We start from the raw sequence: 12,195 nt of genomic DNA, 5'->3' as shown, positions 1-12,195 counted from the left end.
CTTTAGAAACTTTGGTACTTATGTTATATCTGGGCTCCCGATTTTCTTATGAGACCGCGTCCGCTCGCCACGCTTCGGGCACGGTGGCTCGCTGCGCTCGCCACACTATATAAAATCAACTCCATGCGTAGTTGGATAGTAGGGGTATGAAAAAATGGGGTGCATTTAACATGGGAGCCCAGATAATACATAAATACCGAATCTTTTTGCTGCTGATGTATAATCTGTAGCCTTGGCAGCAGTAACCTGATAATGAGCTCTGTTGACAGTATCCTAGCTTGATGGACTTTGGATCATCATCCAGCTGCTACTTTTTTCTTTAGGAATGTGGACATTACAGTACTTTGCAACCAAACACATGTACCAGGGACAGATAAAGGCTCCTGGGGGCCCGGGTCAATTGAATTTGGGTGGCCCCCCACAAGTGAAATATTTGCCAAACACCACCCTTCCCAGTGTCGGCCCTGTCGCCATTCCTCAAAGCTACCTGTGTCAGCTATGCCCCACTCCGATTCCTCTATGTCACATACCATTTATTGGGGCCTGCCAGTGCCCACTGCTGCTGCTGCTCCTGTTGCTCTCCATCCGACCACCTGCCACAGCCATTGATAGTGTGTCCCCTCCACACTGGATTTTTCTCAGCCAGCAGGCCTGCAGTTAGTCAGTCACAGCACAGCCTGCTGAGCAGAGTGCTGAGTCAAGAACACAGAGGGGGAGCACCTATCAGTATCAGGGCAGTGCACCCCTCTCCGTGTCCCAGACTTGGCGCTCTACACTGTGACTGACAGACGATCCGACAGTTGGGGAGCATGGTGCAGTGAAGAGGGGACGCACTGTCCCTGGCTGTGGTGGGGCACAGCCTGCACCATTTAGCAGGCTGTGCTCTTTGCTATTTGTCTTTTCACTCACTCCGTTGTATAGTAGATTATTTAGTCTCTAGCTTCATATTCACCATTATGAGATCTCAGTACATTGATCTTCAGGCCTGTGTGATTCTCTAGTAGACTCTTGTACTCTCTGTGAGGGCCAGATGTATCAAGCTTCCAAAAGTGATAAAATGGAGAGTGTTAAAGAGCCAGCCAATCAGCTACTAACTGCCATGTTGCAGAATGGATTTTAAAAATGACAGGTAGGAGATGATTGGTTGTTTATCACTCTCAGCGTTAACACTTTTTTTCGAAGCTTGATACATCTGGCCCTTTATCTGCTGATTTAGGCTAGTCGCAAAGTGTTTGCATTCCTTTCACATGCTGGTTTTCCGGATTTCTTACCAACATTCCTGTACAAATGCCATCTAGAGACTTCTGTACATGATCATACACTAGGTGACCTTGTCTCTTTTCCCAGGCCCAATTGAAATGTGAAACTCCCATAGAATAATTCTCTTCAGTATCCAAGATATAAAGTTGTTAGCATAGGGTTGCTTCTGCAATCACCAACCTTTTCTTGTTACACAAATAACACTAACCCTCTGTAAACTGGACTCCATGGGCCCAATTCAAGCCTGCATGCTTGGTTGCAAATTCACAGCCCAAGTGATTATCGGATGACTGCACATGTGCGAGCTGTCTGTACAAATGGAGCAAGCGAAGGCTAGCCTTTGCTGCCTGTATGCAAGATGCTTGACAGCCTGCAAACGTTTGGCATTCCCTGGCCATTGGCAGAGTGGGCCGCACACGTCAGAAGTGGCCTCCTTCTCCTTTGCAGCGCTGTATAAGTCTAGACTTATTAAGCACTTGCGAATAGGGGGGGGGGGGATCCATTCGATGGTGAGTGATCACGAATGGATTTCCCCTTGTGTGCACAGCTGTGAATATGTGCGCAGCCATGCACATGGGTGGGATTTTCACTCGCAGTCCAGCGAACTGATCTGAATTGGGCCCGTATCCCTTCTTTTCCAGTACACTGATGTCCATCAGGTTCCCATATCTGGCATGAATAGCCCATCTATTTCTCAGACCATTGTTTCACCTCTAATTCTTAAGCACACAGTAATTGTCCTGCTTTTCTTGGCATTTAGAACTTTGTCTCCTTTTCTCATAATGTTCATAGGTTCCTGAACCAATGTACCAACAGTCATTACTGAGACGGTCTACTCAATCCTTCTACCACACTTCTGTGATGAGGTACCACATGGTTCACCCACTCTGCACTCTGAAGCCTCTGCATTACTCTATGCAGATATGCGCTGTTAAATGTGTAGTAGCTTGGCCCATATAACTTGTTGATAGCTTCATAGCACTAGACTCCAAAGCCAGACAACGTAAGGTTTTACAGCATTACCATTACAACCTCATCTTCTACTTGCTATTATTAATTAATAGTGTTTTACTCCGAATTTAAGGATTTCCAAGTGTAATACACCATGCATTTTCAGTTTTGCTATATCAAAATGTTAATGTAAAATGTTAGTGGTACTCTTTGCATGCCACTGTGAAATTACATTTCTAGAATGCAATTTAATACACATATAATTTTCTTTTTAAAAGACTATGTTCATATAACTGTCACAGCCCCATTGGGGATAATTGTATACTAGCTGCATTCCCATTTCCAGAGCAAACTACCTACTGTATGTTAATATGGAAACACGCTTACGAGTGTCAAAGAGCGCTAAAGTCTACTGTTTCAGACTAAAAGGATTTTGACCTGATTGTGTTCACCTTGATGTATGATTCTGCGGGATTGTAAAAGGTTTTATTGCTGGTTGGTGATTAACATAACGCTTTTGTATACCAGACAAGGGGCCTTATTTTGGTTCATTCTTTCTGACAAAATCCTTCTTAGATGGGCAAAACCATGTGCACTGCAGGTGGGGCAGGTGTTACTTGTGCAGAGAGAATTAGATTTGGGTGGGGTTTTACTTCAAAGTGAGATCTATATTGCAGTGTAAAAATAAAGCAGTCAGTATTTTCCCTGCACTGAAACAAAATTACTCATCCAAATCTAATTCTCTCTGCACATGTTACATCTGCCCCCCCTGCAGTGCACATGGTTTTGTCCATCTAAGAAGGATTTTGTCAGAAAGAATGAACCAAAATAAGGCCCTATATGAGGTACATTGAACTGTAGTGAACGGTAATAAAATAAACTATACAACATACCACCCAACACTTACAGGTTTAAAATCAGGACCCTGCAAGCACAGAGAGTGTGTGCCCGAAAAAGGACGTGGCCTTGCACTCCATAACTAGAGACATACCCACATTCCCAGAGGTGCTGGGTACTACTCCTAGGTGTTTAACAAATGCCATCTGCATACTATGTTCTGCAGTCGGGAAAAGCTTGCACCAACATTTCCAGATCACAGGACACCATGGAGTTTTGCAAAGCATTGATGCTCTGTATTTCTAATTTTGTTCACATCATTGCTGACTGGGCAGCATGGACAGTGTATTGGTTAGCATTACTGCCAAAGGCGTAACTACCATAGGTGCAAGGGGTGCAACTGCTATGGGGCCCAGAGATGAAGGGGGCCCATCTTTACAGTCTAAGGTATATGTGCTATATTCATTTATTACCAAAAGTTGCTAAATAGGGGGCCCATACAAACTTTTGCTATGGGGCCTACAAATGTCTAGTTACGCCTCTGATTACTGCATCACAGCACTGAGGTCATGGGTTCAATTCCAACCATGGCCCTAACTGTGCAGAGTTTGTATATTCTCCCCATGCTTGCGTGGGTTTCCTCCAGGTACTACAGCTTCCCACAATCCAAAAATATACTGGTAGGTTAATTGGCTGCGAACAAATTAACCCTAGATTGAATGTGTGTGCATGTACATGTGGTAGGGAATATAGATTGTAAGCTCCACTGGGGCAGGGACTGATGTGAATGTTCAAATATTCTGTTTAAAGTGCTGTGGAATATGTGTGCGCTATATAAGAAACTGTTAATAAATAATAATAAATGACATACTGTATGCCGTAGCTTTTGCAGCTGCTCACTCCTCCTAACAATGATAATTCCAGGTGGATACTGCCTGGGGGCCAAACAAAGGTTCTAGACTCATTGCCCGGCAGAAATAGCAGCGGTTTCTGGCCTTATTAGGTTGAAGGTCATTCGACCTATTCAATGTCAAGTTACTTCTGATTAGCAGAATATATTCCTTCATTCAAAGTCCCTGCATCTGCAAAAACAGGCACCAATAGAAACGGCTGTGGATTCGACAATCCAGTTGCCGTTTTTTTTTCTAAAATACAGATTCGCCTCAAAATGGAGGCAAATCTGTAGAACTAGTCCTGGCCAATAACAGACGGGCTTGAATACTGACGGACGCTATTTCAGCCAGAACTGAATTCCCCACATTATGTGTATTTTCCACTGTGCATTGTTTTTCTTAGGGGGGTATTCAACTGAAACCAACTCCCCATAAAACCTACCACTGCCAAAAACTGAAAAATATCAGCAAATTCACATGTTTTTGTCGAATTAATGACCATTTTTCACACATGCTATCATGCATACTGTAGACTAGCAGTATTTACTGTATATATTTATCAAGGTTGGTCAAGCTTTCATTGGGGCAGGCTAGATCTCTCTTTGGTGGCTAGCCAAACCATATCAATGAGTCCCAAAACATGTATTTCCCTAATGGGCCCCTTTCCAAACACTGTTTGTGCACATAAATAGAGATTCAGACCCACATAGAGATGCATATATGCTTTATCTCTTGACAACCCCAAGCCCTGACTAGCCACAGGTTTATTGCCAGTACACAGCTTTTTAGATGGCCCACTGTAACCTATGGGTCTGAACCTGGGATGTATAGTGATCAGGCAAGCAGGGATGGGTTCCTGTCAGTGTGAAAATATTGAGAATAGCCTTCATAAATAATTTATTTTTGCTGCAGTAATATTGAACTTTGACACTGATGTACAAGTTTTGGAATAGTTTGTCCTGTTGCTGATAGGTAATGCCACACTCATTGCAAGTTTAAGTTTAGCTTAACCTAGTATATGTCTATTTAATGTGATGAAGTTTTTAGAAATGCCAGGTTCACTTGTGTTCACTGTCAAAGTTCATGTTGTACAACCTACATAATTAGTAGAGCAAGGACAAATGAGTAAATCAATTTCTTTATCAGAAGACCAAAGATATGTCTTAGTCCTACAGATAACAACATCGTTTTATAGCAGCTTGCGCACACAAATACCATTTACTATGTAACAGGAGCTCCTAAACTTAAACCCCCAATTTAAAGCACAGTATTTACATAAATTATTATAAAACCAATATTTACATAAAGGCATATAAAGCCAGTGGCAGAGCAATAGCCCCATGGTGGCTTGTTTGGAAAACCAATTCGCTACACATTAATTAGAAGCACAAAGTACACACAACTGTGAAGACTGTATTTGGTTCTTAAAGTTAGCAGACAATACTACCTTCCCAAGTTATACTTTTCCATTTACACACCATCGCCCTGTTTATTGTAAAGGCTAGAGCTAAAGGTTCATATACATTAGACCATAAAATAAATGAGATGCATGATAACGGCGAATATTAACGATATTCTTGTCTAATGTGTACGCACTAGATGGTGAATTATGCCTGCCCCGCTGTTCCTTAGCATTGTCCTCCATCATCTGTACTTGCAGGACTATGAAGAATATCGCTAGCATGAGCCATGCTGCGGAATGCAACATGGCCCCCTCTCTTTCCGATGCCGGCACGGCCACCGGATTCCATTGTGCATGACATCGCTGGTTACACATCATCCAATATGTACCCAGCTTTAGTATCATTAAAATAAGTGGAATAGTCACTAATAACCGGTGTGTATCTCTTTATAGCCATGCTAAAGGGCAAGAGGGTGATCGTCACTGGGGCCAGCTCGGGCATTGGGGAGCAGATGGCATATCACCTGGCAAAGATGGGATCTCATGTGTTGATAACTGCACGCACTGAAGACAGGCTCAAAAAGGTAACATAATTATGCTGCGCCATCTATACCCAGATCTCCAAATTACAAATAAATATGGGTACAAAAAAATTAAAGCTCATATTTTATTGTTTCACATAGATATTTGCATGTGGTATACTGTAGCTCTAGAATGTCTAGGGCGACAGTCAATCGTCAACCCTAAAAGGTCGACATGCATAAGGTCAACACTGAAAAAACTTCACACAAGCAAAACCTCAATGAAAAGATTGAAATTAGTTTTTAATTTTATTTGGCTTCAATGACAACATCTCGCCATCTTCGGGCCAGATGCCCCCTCCTCTACTTCTGCACTAGGTACACTTTACTGCTCCCAGTCGGACTCTACTTGGATGGCAAAATATGAAAAACTTTAACAAAGCAAAACGTTCCTAAAAAACTCATTTCACAGGTCTACCATATCCACATCAAGCTTTTGCTTTTGTCGACCTTTTGATCATGCTGACAATATGATATTGACCTACATTATTGACTGTTGCCCTAGACATTATGGGCCTTATTCTAGTTCACTGACAAAATCCTTCTTAGATGGACAAAACCATGTGCACTGCAGGGGGGCAGATGTAAAATGTGCAGAGAGAATTCGATTTGGGTGAGTTATTTAGTTTCCGTGCAGGGTAAATACTGGCTGCTTTATTTTTACACTGCAATATAGATCTCACTTTGAAGTAATACCCCACCCATATCTAATTCTCTCTGCACAAGTAACATCTACCCCACTTGTAGTGCACATGGTTTTCTCCATCTATGAAGGATTTTGTCAGAAAGAGTGAACTAAAATAAGGCCCTATATGTCCACCATCCGGATACCTAGAGGTTTTCTAGCAGAAATGTATGTTCTGTAGCTTGTTTACGCAGTTACACATTACTTTAGTTTACTTTAATTTAAATTGTGATTTTATTTTTTGTACTTTTTTTGTTTATTTTTGTGAAGCACAAAGCTGGCCAACAGTAATACAATACAGTACTACAAAATATCTATACGATATATACGTTATAAGCTAATTGGAGACTGCCCCGATGTCCCTCGTGAGGTTGGCAATGTCCTGCGGGCATGGTGGCAGCTGAAGACCACTGCTGCTCTGCAGAGCAGCCGGTGATCACCAAAGAGATGCCATGCACATGCACACGGCATCTCTTCAGTGCAGGGAGGGAGTGATTGCAAGGATGGAGCAGGGGGCTGCCAGATGGCTAGAGGAGTGCTGGGCATGCCCCTAAAGTATCAAAAATGGGGAAGGGCATAGGCCATGTCTCCACCCGATGCCATGCCCAGCCGCCCAGAACCCCTTTTGGGCTGGTCCTTACTTTAAAACTAACAATAGTTGGAAGGGATGTGATAAGAATGATGGTTTCTTCCAAGTTGGCACAAAACATTCTGTAGTGGAAACTCCTAGAAATAACCTGCACTTATCTCTATCTGTACACAAAACAAGGGAAAAAGATGACTCTCTTTTTGGGGCGCTCTTTAATTAATTTCTATTATTTACTAATATTTGTGTTAAGACATATTTGTCGACAGTGTCATTAAGTTTTACGTGGGTGCATTAGTAATATTAAACTGCCAGCTGAACACTTGACCACGTTGCAAAAAAATTGTGCATGAATGTATCAGCAGGGATGCTCAATGTTTCTCAGATTGCGGGTTAACACAACCCTATGAGGCATTAGTTGTCCCCAGCTGAATTTTATGTGCAAGTGACAAGATTCAGCTGGGGACAACTAATGCCTCATAGGGTTGTGTTAACCCGCAATCTGAGAAACATTGAGCATCCCTGCTGATACATTCATGCACAATTTTTTTGCAACGTGGTCGAGTGTTCAGCTGGCAGTTTAATATTACTAATGCACTCACGTAAAACTTAATGACACTGTCGACAAATATGTCTTAACACAAATATTAGTAAATAATAGAAATTAATTAAAGAGCGCCCCAAAAAGAGAGTCATCTTTTTCCCTTGTTTTGTGTACAGTCTATATTCATAGGCGTGCGCAGCACATTTTATTAGGGGGTGCACCATCAAAGGAGTGTGCATAGCTCCACCTATTGGGCGTGTCTAACACCGCCAATCAGGTGTGTCTTCCATCATCTAGTGGCACTCACTACAACATAAAGTCTCTCAGCCACACCAAAATCTCCTGCCTATTTAATCTTCTAATTACTCTGTCTAACAGTACATGCAAATACAGTCATAAACATATATGGATGATGCAGGTATTTAGTGATATGACAATGGTCTAGTACAATTAACAATGCAAATATACATATAATTGATTGATGGGCGCTTCTTTAAATGGAATACAGTTCTCAAAAGCAAGTCTTTGGTTAAGGGTATTGCTGGTATTGTTAGCGGCAAAGGTATTCATAAGGGTGGGGCACGGCATTAGGGGGTGCCTGTGCACCTCTAACACTCAATGTGCGCACACCTATGTCTATATTTATGACTCATGGGAGCACCACCAACTAGGATAAATAACACATTTATGTGTTGGGAATAATTTATACGTTGGTCATTGATGTTAAGGATACAATTGTAGTCAGTGCGAGAATTTCCCAGTCCCCTTCTCCCTTGTAAGATACTTATCACTAGCTGCCAAGATAAAGCTGAGCAATACTTTAGGCAAAATGCCTTGAGAATGCAAGAACACTCTAGTAACAATTATACAGTGGAGAGGTTTCAAGGGGAGAGGTGAGTTTCAGCTGTTTTTATGAGGTGCTCTTAAACAATAAAATAGCACTTAGATAACACAATCTGTGGCCATTTTTTCAATCCCAGGATTCGGGATTAAAAATCTCTCAATCCTGGGATGTTTTTGCCTTCATTCCAGATACAAACCAATATTTTCACCAGGCTGTTTATGTGGTGAAGGAGTTTGTAATCTTATGTGCTCTACTCCTTGTCACAAGAGTGTGCCAGGAAGAAGGAGCATAGTGTGATGGGTTTATTAGGTAGGGAGGGGACAGTCATAATGCATTATGTCATGCCTTTGTCTGTGTCCCACCTGCAGGTCAGCAAGGCAACCCAGATAATACCCGGGAATTTCCCTGCTCTTGCCGTGTCGACCCGGGTTTTTCTTCTGTCTGAAAGGGTCAACACGGGTCTAAAGTTCCGGGACTTCGACCCAGGTATTTACCTGGGTTTTTCCCGGGTCTGTATTCCAAAAACCCGGGTCGCCGGCTGTCTGAAAGGAAACGACCCGGGTTTTTGGGATTATTACACATTGTTAGGCACTGATTGGCTCTCCTGGTGGGGTGCTGGCTGATTGGTTGTGAGGATAGGCTTCTCTGATTGGCTGGGAGGGCATGGCAATGGAGCTAGCCTCTGAGGTCATTAGGGAGCTGAAAAAAGGATAGCATGGCCCACTGGTAGAAGCAAGAGGTGAGAGCTGCTGGCAGTGAGAGGGGAGGAGGATATCGGCAAACAGATGACTGGGACAGTCAAAGATGCCACAGTGTACTCAAACATTGCAAATATACTGACAGCCATGTGAGGTAACATGTACCTTCCAGTATATAAAAACAATAAAACTTGTTTACAAAATATCCTTGTGTCATGCCATGGTTAATGCAATGCAGGGAGCAGTCACCACCCACTTTTGATGACCTCATCTCTGTGTGCCTTTAAAACTGTCCTATTCTTATGACACACAGAGTTTTGCAGGAAAAATCCGGCTTCTGTGTGAAAGGGGTCAACACGGGAAATACCTGGGTTTTTGCTCCTGTGTGAAAGGGGGTCAGCACCTTGCTGCCTAGTTCTACCTGGGTTTTTGTATCTGGGAAATACCTGGGTTTTTGGGATTTTTCTGTCTGAAAGGGGTATTAGCATAGGGATATTCCACCACTACTACAACACATTACCAGCACCATAGGGGTAATGTGGCCATACCATGTTGGGAACTGCTGGTTAGCAGATGAGGCTGAGCAGAGGTAGGCCCTCCTTAAAGCGTGATCTCTAACCTTTAACAACTTTCTTGACCAAACATCCTGGATAAATGCCAATCTCCTGTGTTTCTACAGCACCATCTACCCTGCATCTCTATAGTGTTATCCCTGGATACTTCCAGTACCATCGCAATATATTTCCACCCTAGAGTCTCTTCAGTACCACCCTCCTGTGTTTCTCCAGATACCCCTCCCCCACCTCATCTCTTCAGCTCCATCCTCCTGCATTTTTCCAGAATCTCTAGTTCGTAATCTGCATCTCTCCAAATCAGCTTTTGGTTCTCCAGTTCCAGGCTCACTTCTGTCTTTCCAGCTCAGTCTGTGTCTTTCCAACTCCCCTTCCTGCTATTCAGCCCTGGCCTCCCTTCTATCTCCCATGCTTACCCCTGCATTTTTCCAACTCTGCCCCATTTGTCACTTCTCCACAGTACCTGGCGGCCACTGGTCCTCTTTGTCCACTCCCCCCGAAGCTGTCAAGTCAATTGTTCCTACACCCCCCACCCCATATATATATATACACACTCCGGACTGCTGCAAGAGGCTGGTGCTACTAAGCAGTAGCAGTCTCCTCTCTCAAGTGTTCCGGCCTGAGTAACTAGTGACCACTCCTACCAAGTGCACAAAACATTTTGGTGAAATAAATGAAGTACTAACACAATATGAATTACAGGGCAGATGGTCAGAAGCACGAAGTGTCAACAGTGATAAAATGGAGAGTGATAAACAGCCAGCCAATCAGCTCCTATGTGCCATGTCAGAGGCTGTGTTTGAAAAATATCAGTGCTTTCCCTTGGGTAAATCTGTTAAGCAAGGACTGATACACTCAGTATCTTTGCACGCTATAATACAGATTGGCGCAGAGTTCTAGACCATTATTGGTCATACCATGGAAACTTGCACCAGCCCTATGGCTAGTGCAGTTTCTCAGTCTGACCATGGCCACCTATGTTTGTACTTCTGGGAATGCAGCTGCTTGTATTAACATGCCTATGACACTCTAATAACACACCCACTGGACAGACCACTTTTGTGTGCACCACTAACACACCCACTCTCCATCCAGGAATTTCTGATACTGCCTGTCCTGGTTGCCAAAGCACCTTTGTGCCTACACTCTATGCAACACATGCAGGGTTTTCATACACTTTTTGCACGTGCATACTTTATTATCAGTTATTTATATAGCACACACACACGGCAGCGGATTACTGAGTATATTTGGCCATTCAATCAGTCCTGAAGCTATGGATGCAGAGAAGACTTGATCCATAGCTTTTTTGTATCCATGTAGCACCAATGCAAGGCAAATGTACTCAGGGGCGGATCCAGGAGAAAATGACAGGGGGGCACCATGACAGGGGAATGGGAGTAAGCGGTGTTAGTAGTGCCAGTGTGCATTCTCAGAGAGTGAAGCGGGATAGAGAGGAGGAGAGCAGAGAGAGAGGGAAGGGATGGGATTAGAAATAGGCCCTGACATTTTAAGTCCATAGGCCCACTGTGTAAAAAGGGGGCGTGGTCATTCCAAAGGGGGCGTGTCCTTGAGTGTAGTGTACCACACCATATACCACTTTTACACATTATGCAACAAAATAGTGGACCCTATTATACTTGCCGCTTACACATGATGCAAAAAAGAATGAGACAAAATTTCCATAATGCCACATGGATTAAGCCATAGTATAGATAATGATGTATAAATAGGGACATTGCGCCCCGTCGGCGAGCCAAAAATGTACACAGTAATGCCCATTACACATAATGTCACACACCGTAATACCAATTAAATATAATGTCACACACTGTATTGGCCATTACACATAATGCCAACACAGTAATGCCCATAAAACACAATGCCATTCGTTGTGATGCCCATTAAACATAATGCCAATACCAAAATGCCCATTAAACATAATAATGCCTATTACATATTATACCATTTAATTGCTGCTTACCCACATACTTATTGTCAGAGGAATATCACTTGTTGCCAGGGGTTACATGCTTCTTGCCAGGGGTTTTATTCTAGTTGCCATGCCATGGGATTGATATATTTTTTTGACAGGGGGGAGACAGGGTGCATGCTTGTGTAGGATTCCATTTAAATAGAGCGCCAGCGCTACCCAAATCCACACTTTCGGGTAGCGCTGGCCGCACTCTTCTGTTCTGACAAACACTAGAGGTATAGCAGTACCTCTAGTGTCTGTCTCCTATGAGGCGGCGGCAGTGGTGTAGCTAGGTGCCACGGTGCCCGGAGCAAGGGCATGTTTCGCGCCCCCCCTCCCTCTCAATTTGTAGTAGGTGAGGCTCCTG

At 43.2% G+C, this 12,195-nt stretch overlaps 1 protein-coding gene across 3 annotated transcripts in view; it reads left to right on the top strand.

Annotated features, from left to right (window-relative positions):
* The window catches only part of HSD11B1 (hydroxysteroid 11-beta dehydrogenase 1), a 53,628-nt gene that overhangs the window by 26,351 nt on the left and 15,082 nt on the right, over positions 1 to 12,195 (top strand). For all 3 annotated transcript variants that reach the window (XM_083172822.1, XM_083172823.1, XM_083172821.1), the window contains one exon: positions 5,797 to 5,927. In XM_083172822.1, coding sequence (XP_083028948.1) covers positions 5,797 to 5,927 — 131 coding nt within the window. The remainder of the gene's footprint in view (positions 1 to 5,796; positions 5,928 to 12,195) is intronic.

This window comes from Crinia signifera, chromosome 2 (genome assembly GCF_055691185.1).
Source record: "Crinia signifera chromosome 2, ASM5569118v1, whole genome shotgun sequence".
Classification (NCBI taxonomy): Eukaryota; Metazoa; Chordata; class Amphibia; order Anura; family Myobatrachidae; genus Crinia; species Crinia signifera.
This window is presented reverse-complemented; position numbering and strand designations above follow the sequence as displayed.